The sequence below is a fragment of the Oncorhynchus gorbuscha genome, linkage group LG20 (assembly GCF_021184085.1).
Source record: "Oncorhynchus gorbuscha isolate QuinsamMale2020 ecotype Even-year linkage group LG20, OgorEven_v1.0, whole genome shotgun sequence".
Taxonomy (NCBI): Eukaryota; Metazoa; Chordata; class Actinopteri; order Salmoniformes; family Salmonidae; genus Oncorhynchus; species Oncorhynchus gorbuscha.
Genome location: NC_060192.1, coordinates 24132232 through 24144825, shown reverse-complemented (window position 1 = coordinate 24144825; position 12594 = coordinate 24132232). Strand labels below are relative to the sequence as shown.

General features: G+C 47.3%; 1 protein-coding gene across 1 annotated transcript in view; it reads right to left on the bottom strand.

Annotated features, from left to right (window-relative positions):
• Positions 1 to 1895: 1895 nt before the first annotated feature.
• The window catches only part of LOC124006863 (early nodulin-75-like), an 87666-nt gene continuing 76967 nt past the window's right edge, over positions 1896 to 12594 (bottom strand). The window contains exon 2 of the mRNA XM_046317054.1: positions 1896 to 1948. Within this exon, the coding sequence (XP_046173010.1) occupies positions 1896 to 1948 (53 nt within the window). The remainder of the gene's footprint in view (positions 1949 to 12594) is intronic.

Genomic DNA, 12594 nt, shown 5'->3' with positions numbered 1-12594 from the left:
TTAACCAGGTAGGCTAGTTGAGAACACCTTTATTTAACCAGGTAGGCTGGTTGAGAACACCTTTATTTAACCAGGTAGGCTAGTTGAGAACACCTTTATTTAACCAGGTAGGTTAGTTGAGAACACCTTTATTTAACCAGGTAGGCTAGTTGAGAACACCTTTATTTAACCAGGTAGGCTGGTTGAGAACACCTTTATTTAACCAGGTAGGCTAGTTGAGAACACCTTTATTTAACCAGGTAGGCTAGTTGAGAACACCTTTATTTAACCAGGTAGGTTAGTTGAGAACACCTTTATTTAACCAGGTAGGCTAGTTGAGAACACCTTTATTTAACCAGGTAGGCTAGTTGAGAACACCTTTATTTAACCAGGTAGGCTAGTTGAGAACACCTTTATTTAACCAGGTAGGTTAGTTGAGAACACCTTTATTTAACCAGGTAGGCTAGTTGAGAACACCTTTATTTAACCAGGTAGGCTGGTTGAGAACACCTTTATTTAACCAGGTAGGCTAGTTGAGAACACCTTTATTTAACCAGGTAGGCTAGTTGAGAACAAGTTCTCATTTGCAACTGCGACCTGGCCAAGATAAAGCATAGCAGTGTGAACAGACAACACAGAGTTACACATGGAGTAAACAATTAACAAGTCAATAACACAGTAGAAAAAAAGAGAGTCTATATACATTGTGTGCAAAAGACATGAGGAGGTAGGCGAATAATTACAATTTTGCAGATTAACACTGGAGTGATAAATGATCAGATGGTCATGTACAGGTAGAGATATTGGTGTGCAAAAGAGCAGAAAAGTAAATAAATATAAACAGTATGGGGATGAGGTAGGTAAAATTGGGTGGGCTATTTACCGATAGACTATGTACAGCTGCAGCGATCGGTTAGCTGCTCAGATAGCAGATGTTTGAAGTTCTTGAGGGAGATAAAAGCCTCCAACTTCAGCGATTTTTGCAATTCGTTCCAGTCACAGGCAGCAGAGAACTGGAACGAAACGCGGCCAAATGAGGTGTTGGCTTTAGGGATGATCAGTGAGATACACCTGCTGGAGCGCGTGCTACGGGTGGGTGTTGCCATCGATACCAGTGAACTGAGATAAGGCGGAGCTTTACCTAGCATGGACTTGTAGATGACCTGGAGCCAGTGGGTCTGGCGATTAATATGTAGCGAGGGCCAGCCGACTAGAGCATACAGGTCGCAGTGGTGGGTGGTATAAGGTGCTTTAGTAACAAAACGGATGGCACTGTGATAAACTGCATCCAGTTTGCTGAGTAGAGTGTTGGAAGCTATTTTGTAGATGACATCGCCGAAGTTGAGGATCGGTAGGATAGTCTGTTTTACTAGGTTAAGTTTGGCGGCGTGAGTGAAGGAGGCTTTGTTGCCCCTTCTCTTCTCTTCTCTCTTCCTATCTCTTCTCTCAAGTCAGGTGCCAGCTCCAGGGGTGAGACTGACCATCCCACTCCTTCAGAATGACTTTATACTAGAAGAAATGTTGGCCTCAGTGACCAACCAGCCATCGTGCAGAATAACACTGAGCACAATAGACATCTGCCAATGGAAGTCATATGCTTTCAAATCTCCTATTTTAGTTTCGTCAATAGACAATAGTCTCAAAGTTTGCAGAAATGTCGAGGTTAAAGCAAAATGTCAAACCCTGGCTTTGAACTTTTCTGAAAATGACTCAAGAACAGTAGTGTCCCTCGACCAAAGAGGCAGAGACAACTGATTCCAATACAGCAATAATCCTCACCTGTTACGCTACACTGACACACTGTGTTTGTATCAGCCTGCTGGTGGCATAGCAACCCAGTGCAGATGTTTTTCCCTCTGTGTGGGTGAACATGGCGGAGCCTCTACAGTCAGTGCAGGAACCACAATGATACTATCTTATATGGGGGGGATGAGCTGCACCAGCACACCACACCTGGCTCTGATCACACCTACACAAATAGAACAAACTGACAGAGAGAGAGCTGGGAAAGTGAGGGCTTTCACTTCTCAGCACTTAGAGTTGCAACATTCTGGTAACGTTCTCAAATTGCCCAGGTTTTCCAGGAAATCCTGGTTGTAGGATTCTTCCAACTGGGATTTCTGAAAAACCTGGGAATTTTGGAAAATGTACTGACATTTTGGCCTTCTACTTCTCAGTCAGACCTATAATACATAACTACACAAATCAGCCTGAATTACAGACGGACACGGTAGCAAACAGACAAACTGATACATACACCCTCGACACCACAAACACTGATATGTATGTAGCCTACTGTAGGTAATCCATGTTTTTAAGACAATGTAAAGGCTGATGTTGATCTGAGTTGACACAAAGCAGAAAGCAGGAGATTAATATAAATTGCTTTTCTAAAAATAACTTTCTACAGCTCTGCTCTCCGTCCCCTTGTTTCCCACATCGACCTTCTCCTTCTCTCCAAAATGGAGGCTTCTTCCTCTGTATGCTCCAGAAAGCACAGACCTCAGAGGGGTACTGGAATGTACCACTGCAGGCTTGGAACAGGGGGGACGGAGGTGAGCGTCTTTTTTTTTTAACCAACAGACCAGGTGGCAAGAACACCAACAGACCAGGTGGCATTTCAAAGACGACAACAGTGAATGAGTGTGTGTGGTTGTGTGTTAGTAGGCGTGTCTGTGTGTGTGTGTGTGTTAACGTGTCAGAGAAAGTGTGTCTGGGCGAGGAGATCCAAATGGCTGGTTGTCATGGTGATAATCACTAGGAACATGTATTGGCAGGGCAGGCACTGTATGATCTGTGACACTGCAGGGGGTGGAGGGGCTGTGTCCTCAGACAGCCATCACACTGACCCCTCACCTCTAAATATCAGCATACTGACCTCTAACCCCAGCCTCTAATAACAAATACAAACATTTTCCACTAAATTCCTGCAATGAAACACAAAGACCCACACAAATCTGACCACCTGGAACCTATTTGGGAGGAAATTAAAACAGACAGCTGGTTTGTGTGCTGAACATTAACCTCATAATAGAATCACCATGGTCAAGTGGTTGGCTGTACTGGTTGGTAACCAGTGGTGGACACAGAAGAAACGCACCCTGATGCCCAGAGTGTGTGTTAGGGTGTTAGTATCCACGTGGGTGAGTTGTTGTGGTTTAACGAGGGGAAACAAGGCTATTCTTTACTCATTCTATTTGCAGCCACCAGAGGAGAGTGAGTCACTGTACTGTATAAATACTGCACTAAATGTAGGTCAACGATGCCCAACCATTTTTAGCACAAGGAAGACACCAGCGTCTTTAGCCCACTATCAGGCTCCCCGTCTGGGCTGTGCACACTAGGAAACCCCCTGGCAAGCTTGAATCTAAAAGGCCTGCATTGTCATTAAACTTCTGAACAATACACTGGGTATATCCAATTCAGTTTAACCCCATAACCTTTTAGCCTTTTAGCAATAAACTGCCAAGCAGCACTCCCTATCGGAAAGCTTTCTATTGACACTATGTTAATCACCTCCAGCACAGGAATATAATGTTACTATCTCTGTTTTACTACCGTGTCACAGCAACCAAACACACTCATCAACACAGACCAAAAACACTGTTGCTGTAAAGTACAAGTCGATGCCTGAGTCTAAACAGAGGCTTAGAGACAAATCAGCTGACTGTGTTTAAGTACAGTGTGTGTGTGTGGGCCTGTGTGCATATGCATGTGTGTGCATGTGTGCATGCTTAACTGTGCTGCACAATCTGCAGACATAGACAGAATACAGTATGTACCCTTTATGCTACATTTTGTGCATTGTGCTGTAGTCAGATATGAACACAGACTTACAGACATGTCCCAACACACAAACACCAGTAGACGTACCATAACAATATTTGCAAAAAGCCATACACAACTACACACCTACTGAACACACATACACACATTTCTTGTTTTTACCTGTTATTTCCTTTGTTTTCACACCTTGGCTCCTCTCCCTTTTCCTCTGTCCTCCTCCTCGTCTCCCCCAATCCTCTCCTCTTTCTCTCGTCCCTCTCCTCTTCTCCTGGTTTCCTCTCCTCTCTGATGCTCAGGCTCTAACACCAGACCGATCCACGTGCAGAGACCGGAGGGGCGGGGCCACACACCGCCATTTAATTCACACAGGCCAATGAGGAAGGAGGGTCTCCTGTCAATCATCCAACATTAAAAGGGGGAGGGGACAAAGACAGAGTCGGCAAGTTCGTTTTGCATTGCCTGGTGCCCCGGGTGGGAGAAGTTTGTTCATTTTAGACCATTCCATTGGTCCTTAACTGAAATCTCCTCCCACCTGGGGCACCGGAACATGCAAAACGAACTTCACCAATGAAAGATAGAGGGTGTGTGTGTGGATTTGGAATAAAGCCAACAGAACTAGAAGCTATTTTTAAACCACCACACTGAGGTAGCAAAGACTCCATTTTCTCTCTGGCAGATATTGCCCAAATCATACAGCATCCTCCATACTCAGTAATGACCACTGTAAAGCTTTCCATCAATACATGTATTTAAAGAAGTGACAGCACTGCTCCAACTGTTCCCTTACTGTATTCAAGTGCTGGAACCAGTTGTATTGTGCTCCAATCAGAGGAACTAACTCTCTCCTTCCATACTGTATGAGACAAGCACTTTACATTTTAGTCATTTAGCACACTATTATACAGAGTGACTCACAGTAGTGAGGCCATACATTTTATTACTGGTCACCCATTGGCATTGAACCCACAACCCTGTTGTTGCCAGAACCATGCTCTACCAACTGAGCCACACAGGACCCCTTTTTCATCCAAACACAAGATTCACATGCCCTGAATCTTGTCTCGACTACTGCATGAGCTCACAAAACCTTCCATGCAAAAGTGCCACACGAGAGCAACAAACTGCCATGGGAAGCTAATGATTGGGACTTCAATTATGTCAGAGGGTAAGACATTACATGTGTTACAATAAATCATTTGCAGACAATATATTGGAGGAATATAGATTCATACTGGCAAAGTAGAAGGCTGCACAGACTGTCCTCTGATGGTTGTGTAGAAATGTATGTCTGTGTGATTCATCCGGAGAGATGTGATTATGTGCTTGGCTCTGGCAGACAGACATTGGAATGAGGGATGACAAATAAGTAGTAGAGGGCGGCTGACCAGGCCAGCAGCACTGGACCCACAGGATGTCAGGTGACTTCTACATGGTCCGGGGGAGGCGGGGCAGGGGGCACTGGGTTTATGTAGGGAGGGTCTTGGTTACATGACTCACAGCCCATACCCGTTAGAGCTGCCTCTCACTGGCCTCTTCTCCTCACCTCACCCACAATCAACCAATACACCAGAGACACAGAGAGAGTAAGAGTAGTAGATAGACACATACCGCCTGAAGGGCAGAGAGAGAGAGGGAGAGTCAGTGAAAAACACAGGAGGAGAGAGAGAGAGAGAGAGAGAGAGAGAGAGAGAGAGAGAGAGAGAGAGAGAGAGAGAGAGAGAGAGAGAGAGAGAGAGCGAGAGCGTAGATTCCAATGAGTCCAGCTGACTCCCCTTAGCAACAGCCCCGATACTGTCTCTATCCTATTGGCCAGCCATCTACTCACAGCACAACCCCAAGTGGGCATATCAGCCAATCAGCAGGCCTTGCCGCAGAGCTGGATTCCATTTTCACCATGGAAACTGAACATTACACTCTCCATGTGTGAGTTGTGTAACATGGACCCTCACCCTGGCACTCGCACATACACACAGCTTGAATGGTATGTGTCCCTTTCGACCACTTGGCCATCTTGAAAAGCAAATCCAGTGGCTACTTATTTGTATACACTATACATGCTGCATATAGCATAGTGGCTCCCGTGCTGTGGCTGCATAATGTGGATGGTGAAATGCTGTGAATTCAGACACAGTATTATGGATCTGTGGAGGTGAATCTGTTGTAGTAATTGAATAATAGATACTTGTAGCAAGAGATGATTTGTGAATGCAAATGAGAGCTTGCTTCATTTACTCTCATGGATTTGTTTATTTTGGTCATCAATGCTAAAGGATGCAAATAGTGTCTGTGTGTGTACACAGGAATGTGGCTCACACAATCATAGACTATTTGAGTAAATATTCATACTTTGGTTGAGCTATCTCTTTAAAGGGATACTGCGAGATTTCAAGATGTAGGTAGTTTTCTACTTAACCCAGAGTCAGAAGAACTCATGTATACCATTTTTTTTATGTCTCTGCGAGCAGTTTGGAGATTATTGAAGTTAGGATATCGTTAGCTTAGCGCAGTCTATCGGGTACAGTAGCCAGCTCCGCTCAAAAGCAGAGAATTAAACCTTTAAACTACTGCAAAGCTGTGTGGTTGGTCATTTATCGTCTTACAAAGCTATACACAGTAATCAATATTTTATTAATATGTTCATGTTTAATCCTGGCTCTTCATCCCTTTGTGGTTTATGTGTCGGTCTCTACTTGCCTGACTACCCAAACTCCTTGCTCTGGCCAAACGCTACATGGCGCTAGTTTCTTCTCTGCAATCAGTCTGGACTACATCTGATTACATCTGTTGATTTCTAGAATGAAAATCCATTTTAGTGTCACATCTGCTCCTGCAACGCCCTCTACTGCTCATCCTGTGTCTCCTTGATCTGCTGCCACTCCACCAGTACTCTCTCCCTCTCCCTCTCTCTCTTTGTGTGTGTGTGATTGTGTGGGCGGAGACAGGTGTGCTGGAGTCAGAGCAGATCCCCAACAGCTGCAACCTGTTCCATAATCAAGACCTCTACAAATACTCAGCCCTGCCACTTCCACGCTGCCAGATTGTAACTTCTGCTCAGTCAGTCTACGTTTCAGCCGTTTGTTACTATTCAGAGCCTGTTGTGCCTGTTTTCCTTGCCTGACACTGTTATCCTCTCTGCTACAATTCTGCCCGCTCAGACTCTGGTCCCTGTCTCCAGTCCCACGTCTCGTCATCCTGCTACTCTATCCTGGATTCCCCACTCTACTACTCCCTTAGATTCCCCTCCGGACCTGCTTACCCTGTCTCAACCCCTCTCGTCTCAGCCTCTGCACCTGGTTCCCAGCAACCCGCTTCCCCTGGCCTGCACTACATCTCCCCCTGTGTGTCAAACACCTTTTGGCTACTTAATCTCAGATTCTCGGCTGAGTCTGCTCTTGGGTTCCACTCCCCATAACATTTAGAGTGTCTGATTGGTCCCACAAACTGTTGGGTTGGGCCAGAGCCAGAACACAGGTGGGTAAAGGGGCATTTTTTAAAATTGTCATTGGCGTTGATATTGATTAGTTAAAAAAAAAAATTTTTTTGACACATCACCATAAACAACTTCAATGATGGAAGTCTCAGACTGAAGTATGTAGAGAACGATATAGATGCGGAAGAATTCCATTTGAGTCATCGGGCAAGGTCTCTATCCCTCTAATGGTCTATACCAATCATAATCCTCTCGTATTCTTGCTAAAGACTAGTCCCACAAATCGCTGACTCCTTAGCCGGGGTCTGATATTGAAGGAGTTTCCCCTTGAAACCCATCATGTCCGTGGCAATGAATTTGGTGGTTGATTGTCTATGGAGGGTGGGCAGACAATATAAATTATATTCAGCCAGTGAGACCTGGCGATCATTTGTTTGGCCGCATGTTTTGCCGTATCGGATATGTAAGGTTTGTTGGTGCTCGTCCCGAGGGAATAAGTATAATAGGAAAATACAGTGCCATTGGAAAGTATTCAGACCCCTTGACTTTTCCCACATTTTGTTACGTTACATCCTTATTCTAAAATGGATAAACAAAATAAAAATCCTCAGCAATCTACACACAATACCCCATTATGATAAAGAGAAAAGCGGTTTTATCAAATGCATTACAATGACCCTTTGCTATGACACTTGAAATTGAGCTCAGATGCATCTGGTTTCCATTGGTCATCCTTGATATGTTTCTACAACATGATTGGAGTCCACCTGTGATAAATGCAATTGATTGATGTGATTTGGAAAGGCACACACCTGTCTATATATGGTCCCACAGTTGACGGTGCATGTCAGAGAAAAAAACCAAGCCATGTTGAAGGGATTATCTGTAGAGCTCCGAGACAGGATTGTGTCAAGGCACAGATCCGGGGAAGGGTACCAAAACATTTCTGCAGAATTGAAGGTCCCCAAGAACAAGTGGCCTCAATCATTCTTAAATGGAAGAAGTTTGGAACCACCAAGACTATTCCTAGAGCTGGCCACCTGGCCAAACTGAGCAATCGGGGGGGAAAGGGTCTTGGTCAGGGAGGTGACCAAGAACCCAATGGTCACTCTGACAGAGCTCTAGAGTTCCTCTGTGGAGATGGCAGAACCTTCCAGAAGGACAACCATCTCTACAGTACACCACCAATCAGGCCTTTATGGTAGAGTGGCCAGAAGGAAGCCACACTTCAGTAAAAGGCACATGACAGCCTGCTTTGTGTTTGTCAAAAGGCACCCAAAGACTCTCAGACCATGAGAAACAAGATTCTCTGGTCTGATGAAACCAAGATTGAACTCTTACGGTGAAGCATGGTGGTGGCAGAATCATGCTGTGGGGATGTTTTTCAGTGGCAGGGACTGGGTGTCATGTTTTGTCATATATTGTCATGTCTTGTCCCTGTGCTTTCTCTTCTATTCGTTTCCCCCTGCTGGTCTTATTAGGTTTCTTTTTATTAGGTTTCTTTCCCTCTCTCTCTATCCCTCTCTCTCTATCGTTCCGTTCCTGCTCCCAGCTGTTCCTCATTCGTCCTAACCTTCTTTTCGTTCCCGTTTCTACTCGTCTGGCCGTTCTTCAGTGGGCTCACTCTGCCCAGTTAGCTGGCCACCCCGGTGTTCGGGGTACGCTTGCTTCTATTCGCCAGCGTTTTTGGTGGCCTACTCAGGAGCGTGACACGCGCCGTTTCGTGGCTGCGTGTTCGGACTGCGCGCAGACTAAGTCCGGTAACTTTCTTCCTGCTTCTGCTCCTGGCCTTGCTGGGTCTCAGTATGTCCCCTGCCACCGCATCTCTCCTGGTCCTGCTCCTGCACTTGCTGTGTCTCAGTCTGTCCACAGCCACCGCCTCTCTCCTGTTCCTGGTCTTAGCCTTGCTGTGTCTCAGTCTGTCCCTAGTTGTTACTCTCCTGGCCTGTTTGGTCCTGATTGCTCTAACGCTTACAGTTCTCTACCCGTGTCTCATTTTTATGAGAGTTATTGCCCTAGATTCCCTCTTCATCGTCTCCCGTTACGGTCCTGAGGAGAGGAGTTGGGTTCTTTCTCGGGACGTGCTGGACCGTTCGTTGATCAATGATTTCCTCCGTTGCCACCAGGGTTCGTCCTCGAGTGCGCCAGGAGGCGCTCGGTGAGTGGGGGGTACTGTCATGTTTTGTCATATATTGTCATGTCTTGTCCCTGTGCTTTCTCTTCTATTCATTTCCCCCTGCTGGTCTTATTAGGTTTCTTTCCCTCTCTCTCTATCCCTCTCTCTCTCTCTATCGTTCCGTTCCTGCTCCCAGCTGTTCCTCATTCGTCCTAACTACCTCGTTTACTCTTTCACACCTGTCCCCTATTTTGCCTTCTGATTAGAGTCCCTATTTCTCCCTCTGTTTCTGCGTCTGTCCTTGTCGGATCCTTGTTTGATGTTTGCTGTGCTGTGTTCTTGTTCCGTCGTGTTTTTGCCTTCTTCAGATGCTGCGTGTGAGCAGGTGTCTATATCAGCTACGGCCTGCGCCTTCCCGAAGCGACCTGCAGTCTGTGTTCGCGTCTCCTGTTGTTCCCCTCTACTGACTAGAGGGTTTCAGTTTTCCTGTTTGGACTTTACCTGTGATAGTATCCAGGATTATCGTTTTTGTTAAAGACTGGAATAAACTCTGTTTCTGTTAAGTCGCTTTTGGGTCCTCATTCACCTGCATAACAGAAGGATCCGACCAAGAATGGACCCAGCGACTACGGATTCTCTCTACTCTGCTGTCGAGTTCCAGGGAGCGATGCTAGGCAGACACGAACAGGAATTGTCTGCTGCTCGACATGCCGTTGAGACCCTGGCCGCCCAAGTCTCCGGCCTCTCGGAGGAGATTCACAATCTCCGCCTCGATCCACCGGTTACCTCCTGGGCTTCCGGGTCTCCGGAGCCCAGAATTAATAACCCACCGTGCTACTCTGGGGAGCCTACTGAATGTCGCTCGTTCCTTACCCAGTGTGATATAGTGTTCTCTCTCCAGCCCCACACGTACTCCAGGGGTATTGCTCGTATCGCCTACGTCATATCTCTCCTTACTGGACGGGCTCGGGAGTGGGGCACGGCTGTCTGGGAGGCAAGGGCTGAGTGTACTATCCAGTATCAGAACTTTAAGGAGGAGATGATACGGGTTTTTGATCGTTCTGTTTTTGGGAAAGAAGCTTCCTGGTCCCTGTCTTCCCTATGTCAAGGTAATCGATCCATAACGGATTACTCAATAGAGTTTCGCACTCTTGCTGCCTCCAGTAACTGGAACGAGCAGGCGTTGCTCGCTCGTTTTCTGGAGGGACTCCACGCTAAGGTTAAGGATGAGATTCTCTCCCGGGAGGTTCCATCCAGCGTGGATTCTTTGATTGAACTCGCTATTCGCATTGAACGACGGGTAGATCTTCGTCACCGAGCTCATGGAAGAGAGCTCGCATTAACTGTGTCCCCCCTCTCCCCGACACTACCATCTTTCCCCACTGACTCAGGTGTTGAGCCCATGCAGCTGGGGGGTATTCGCATCTCGACTAAGGAGAGGGAACGGAGAATCACCAACCGCCTCTGTCTCTATTGCGGTTCCGCTGGTCATTTTGTCATTTCATGTCCAGTTAAAGGCCAGAGCTCATCAGTAAGCGGAGGGCGACTGATAAGCGCTACTACTCTGTCCTCTCCGTCAAGTACCTGTACTACCTTGCCGGTCCATCTACGCTGGACCGGATCGGCAGCTTCCTGCAGTGCATTAATAGACTCTGGGGCGGAGGGCTGTTTTATGGACGAAGCCTGGGCTCGGGAACATGACATTCCTCTCAGACAGTTAGGGAGCCCACGGTCATGTTCGCCTTGGATGGTAGTCCTCTCCCCAGTATATTATGTGAAACACTACCTTTAACCCTCACAGTATCTGGTAACCATAGTGAGACCATTTCTTTTTTGATTTTTTGTTCACCTTTTACACCTGTTGTTTTGGGTCATCCCTGGCTAGTGTGTCATAATCCTTCTTTTGATTGGTCTAGTAATTCTATCCTTTCCTGGAACGTTTCTTGTCATGTGAAATGTTTAATGTCTGCTATTCCTCCTGTTTCTTCTGCTCCCTCTTCACAGGAGGAACCTGGTGATTTGACAGGAGGGCCGGAGGAATATCATGATCTGCGCACGGTCTTCAGTCGGTCTAGAGCCACCTCCCTTCCTCCTCACCGGTCGTATGATTGTTGTACTGATCTCCTCAAGAAGCGTTTTGCATCCGCTCCTATCCTTGTTGCACCTGACGTCACTAAACAGTTCATTGTCGAGGTAGACTCGTCGGGGTGGGCGTGGGAGCCATTCTGTCCCAGCGCTCCCATACTGACGATGGGGTCCACCCTTGCGCGTATTTTTCTCATCGCCTGTCGCCGTCGGAACGTAACTATGATGTGGCTAACCGCGAACTGCTCGCCATCCGTTTAGCCCTAGGCGAATGGCGACAGTGGTTGGAGGGGGCGACCGTTCCTTTTGTCGTTTGGACTGACCAAAAGAACCTTGAGTACATCCGTTCTGCCAAACGACTCAATGCGCGTCAAGCTCGTTGGGCGTTGTTTTTCGCTCGTTTCGAGTTCGTGATTTCTTATCGCCCGGGTACTAAGAACACCAAGCCTGATGCTTCATCCCGTCTCTTCAGTTCTTCTGTAGCGTCTACCGACCCCGAGGGGATTCTCCCTGAGGGGCGTGTTGTCGGGTTGAATGTCTGGGGAATTGAGAGACAGGTTAAGCAAGCACTCACTCACACTCCGTCGCCGCGCGCTTGTCCTAGTAACCTTCTTTTCGTTCCCGTTTCTACTCGTCTGGCCGTTCTTCAGTGGGCTCACTCTGCCCAGTTAGCTGGCCACCCCGGCGTTCGGGGTACGCTTGCTTCTATTCGCCAGCGTTTTTGGTGGCCTACTCAGGAGCGTGACACGCGCCGTTTCGTGGCTGCGTGTTCGGACTGCGCGCAGACTAAGTCCGGTAACTTTCTTCCTGCTTCTGCTCCTGGCCTTGCTGGGTCTCAGTATGTCCCCTGCCACCGCATCTCTCCTGGTCCTGCTCCTGCACTTGCTGTGTCTCAGTCTGTCCACAGCCACCGCCTCTCTCCTGTTCCTGGTCTTAGCCTTGCTGTGTCTCAGTCTGTCCCTAGTTGTTACTCTCCTGGCCTGTTTGGTCCTGATTGCTCTAACGCTTACAGTTCTCTACCCGTGTCTCATTTTTATGAGAGTTATTGCCCTAGATTCCCTCTTCATCGTCTCCCGTTACGGTCCTGAGGAGAGGAGTTGGGTTCTTTCTCGGGACGTGCTGGACCGTTCGTTGATCAATGATTTCCTCCGTTGCCACCAGGGTTCGTCCTCGAGTGCGCCAGGAGGCGCTCGGTGAG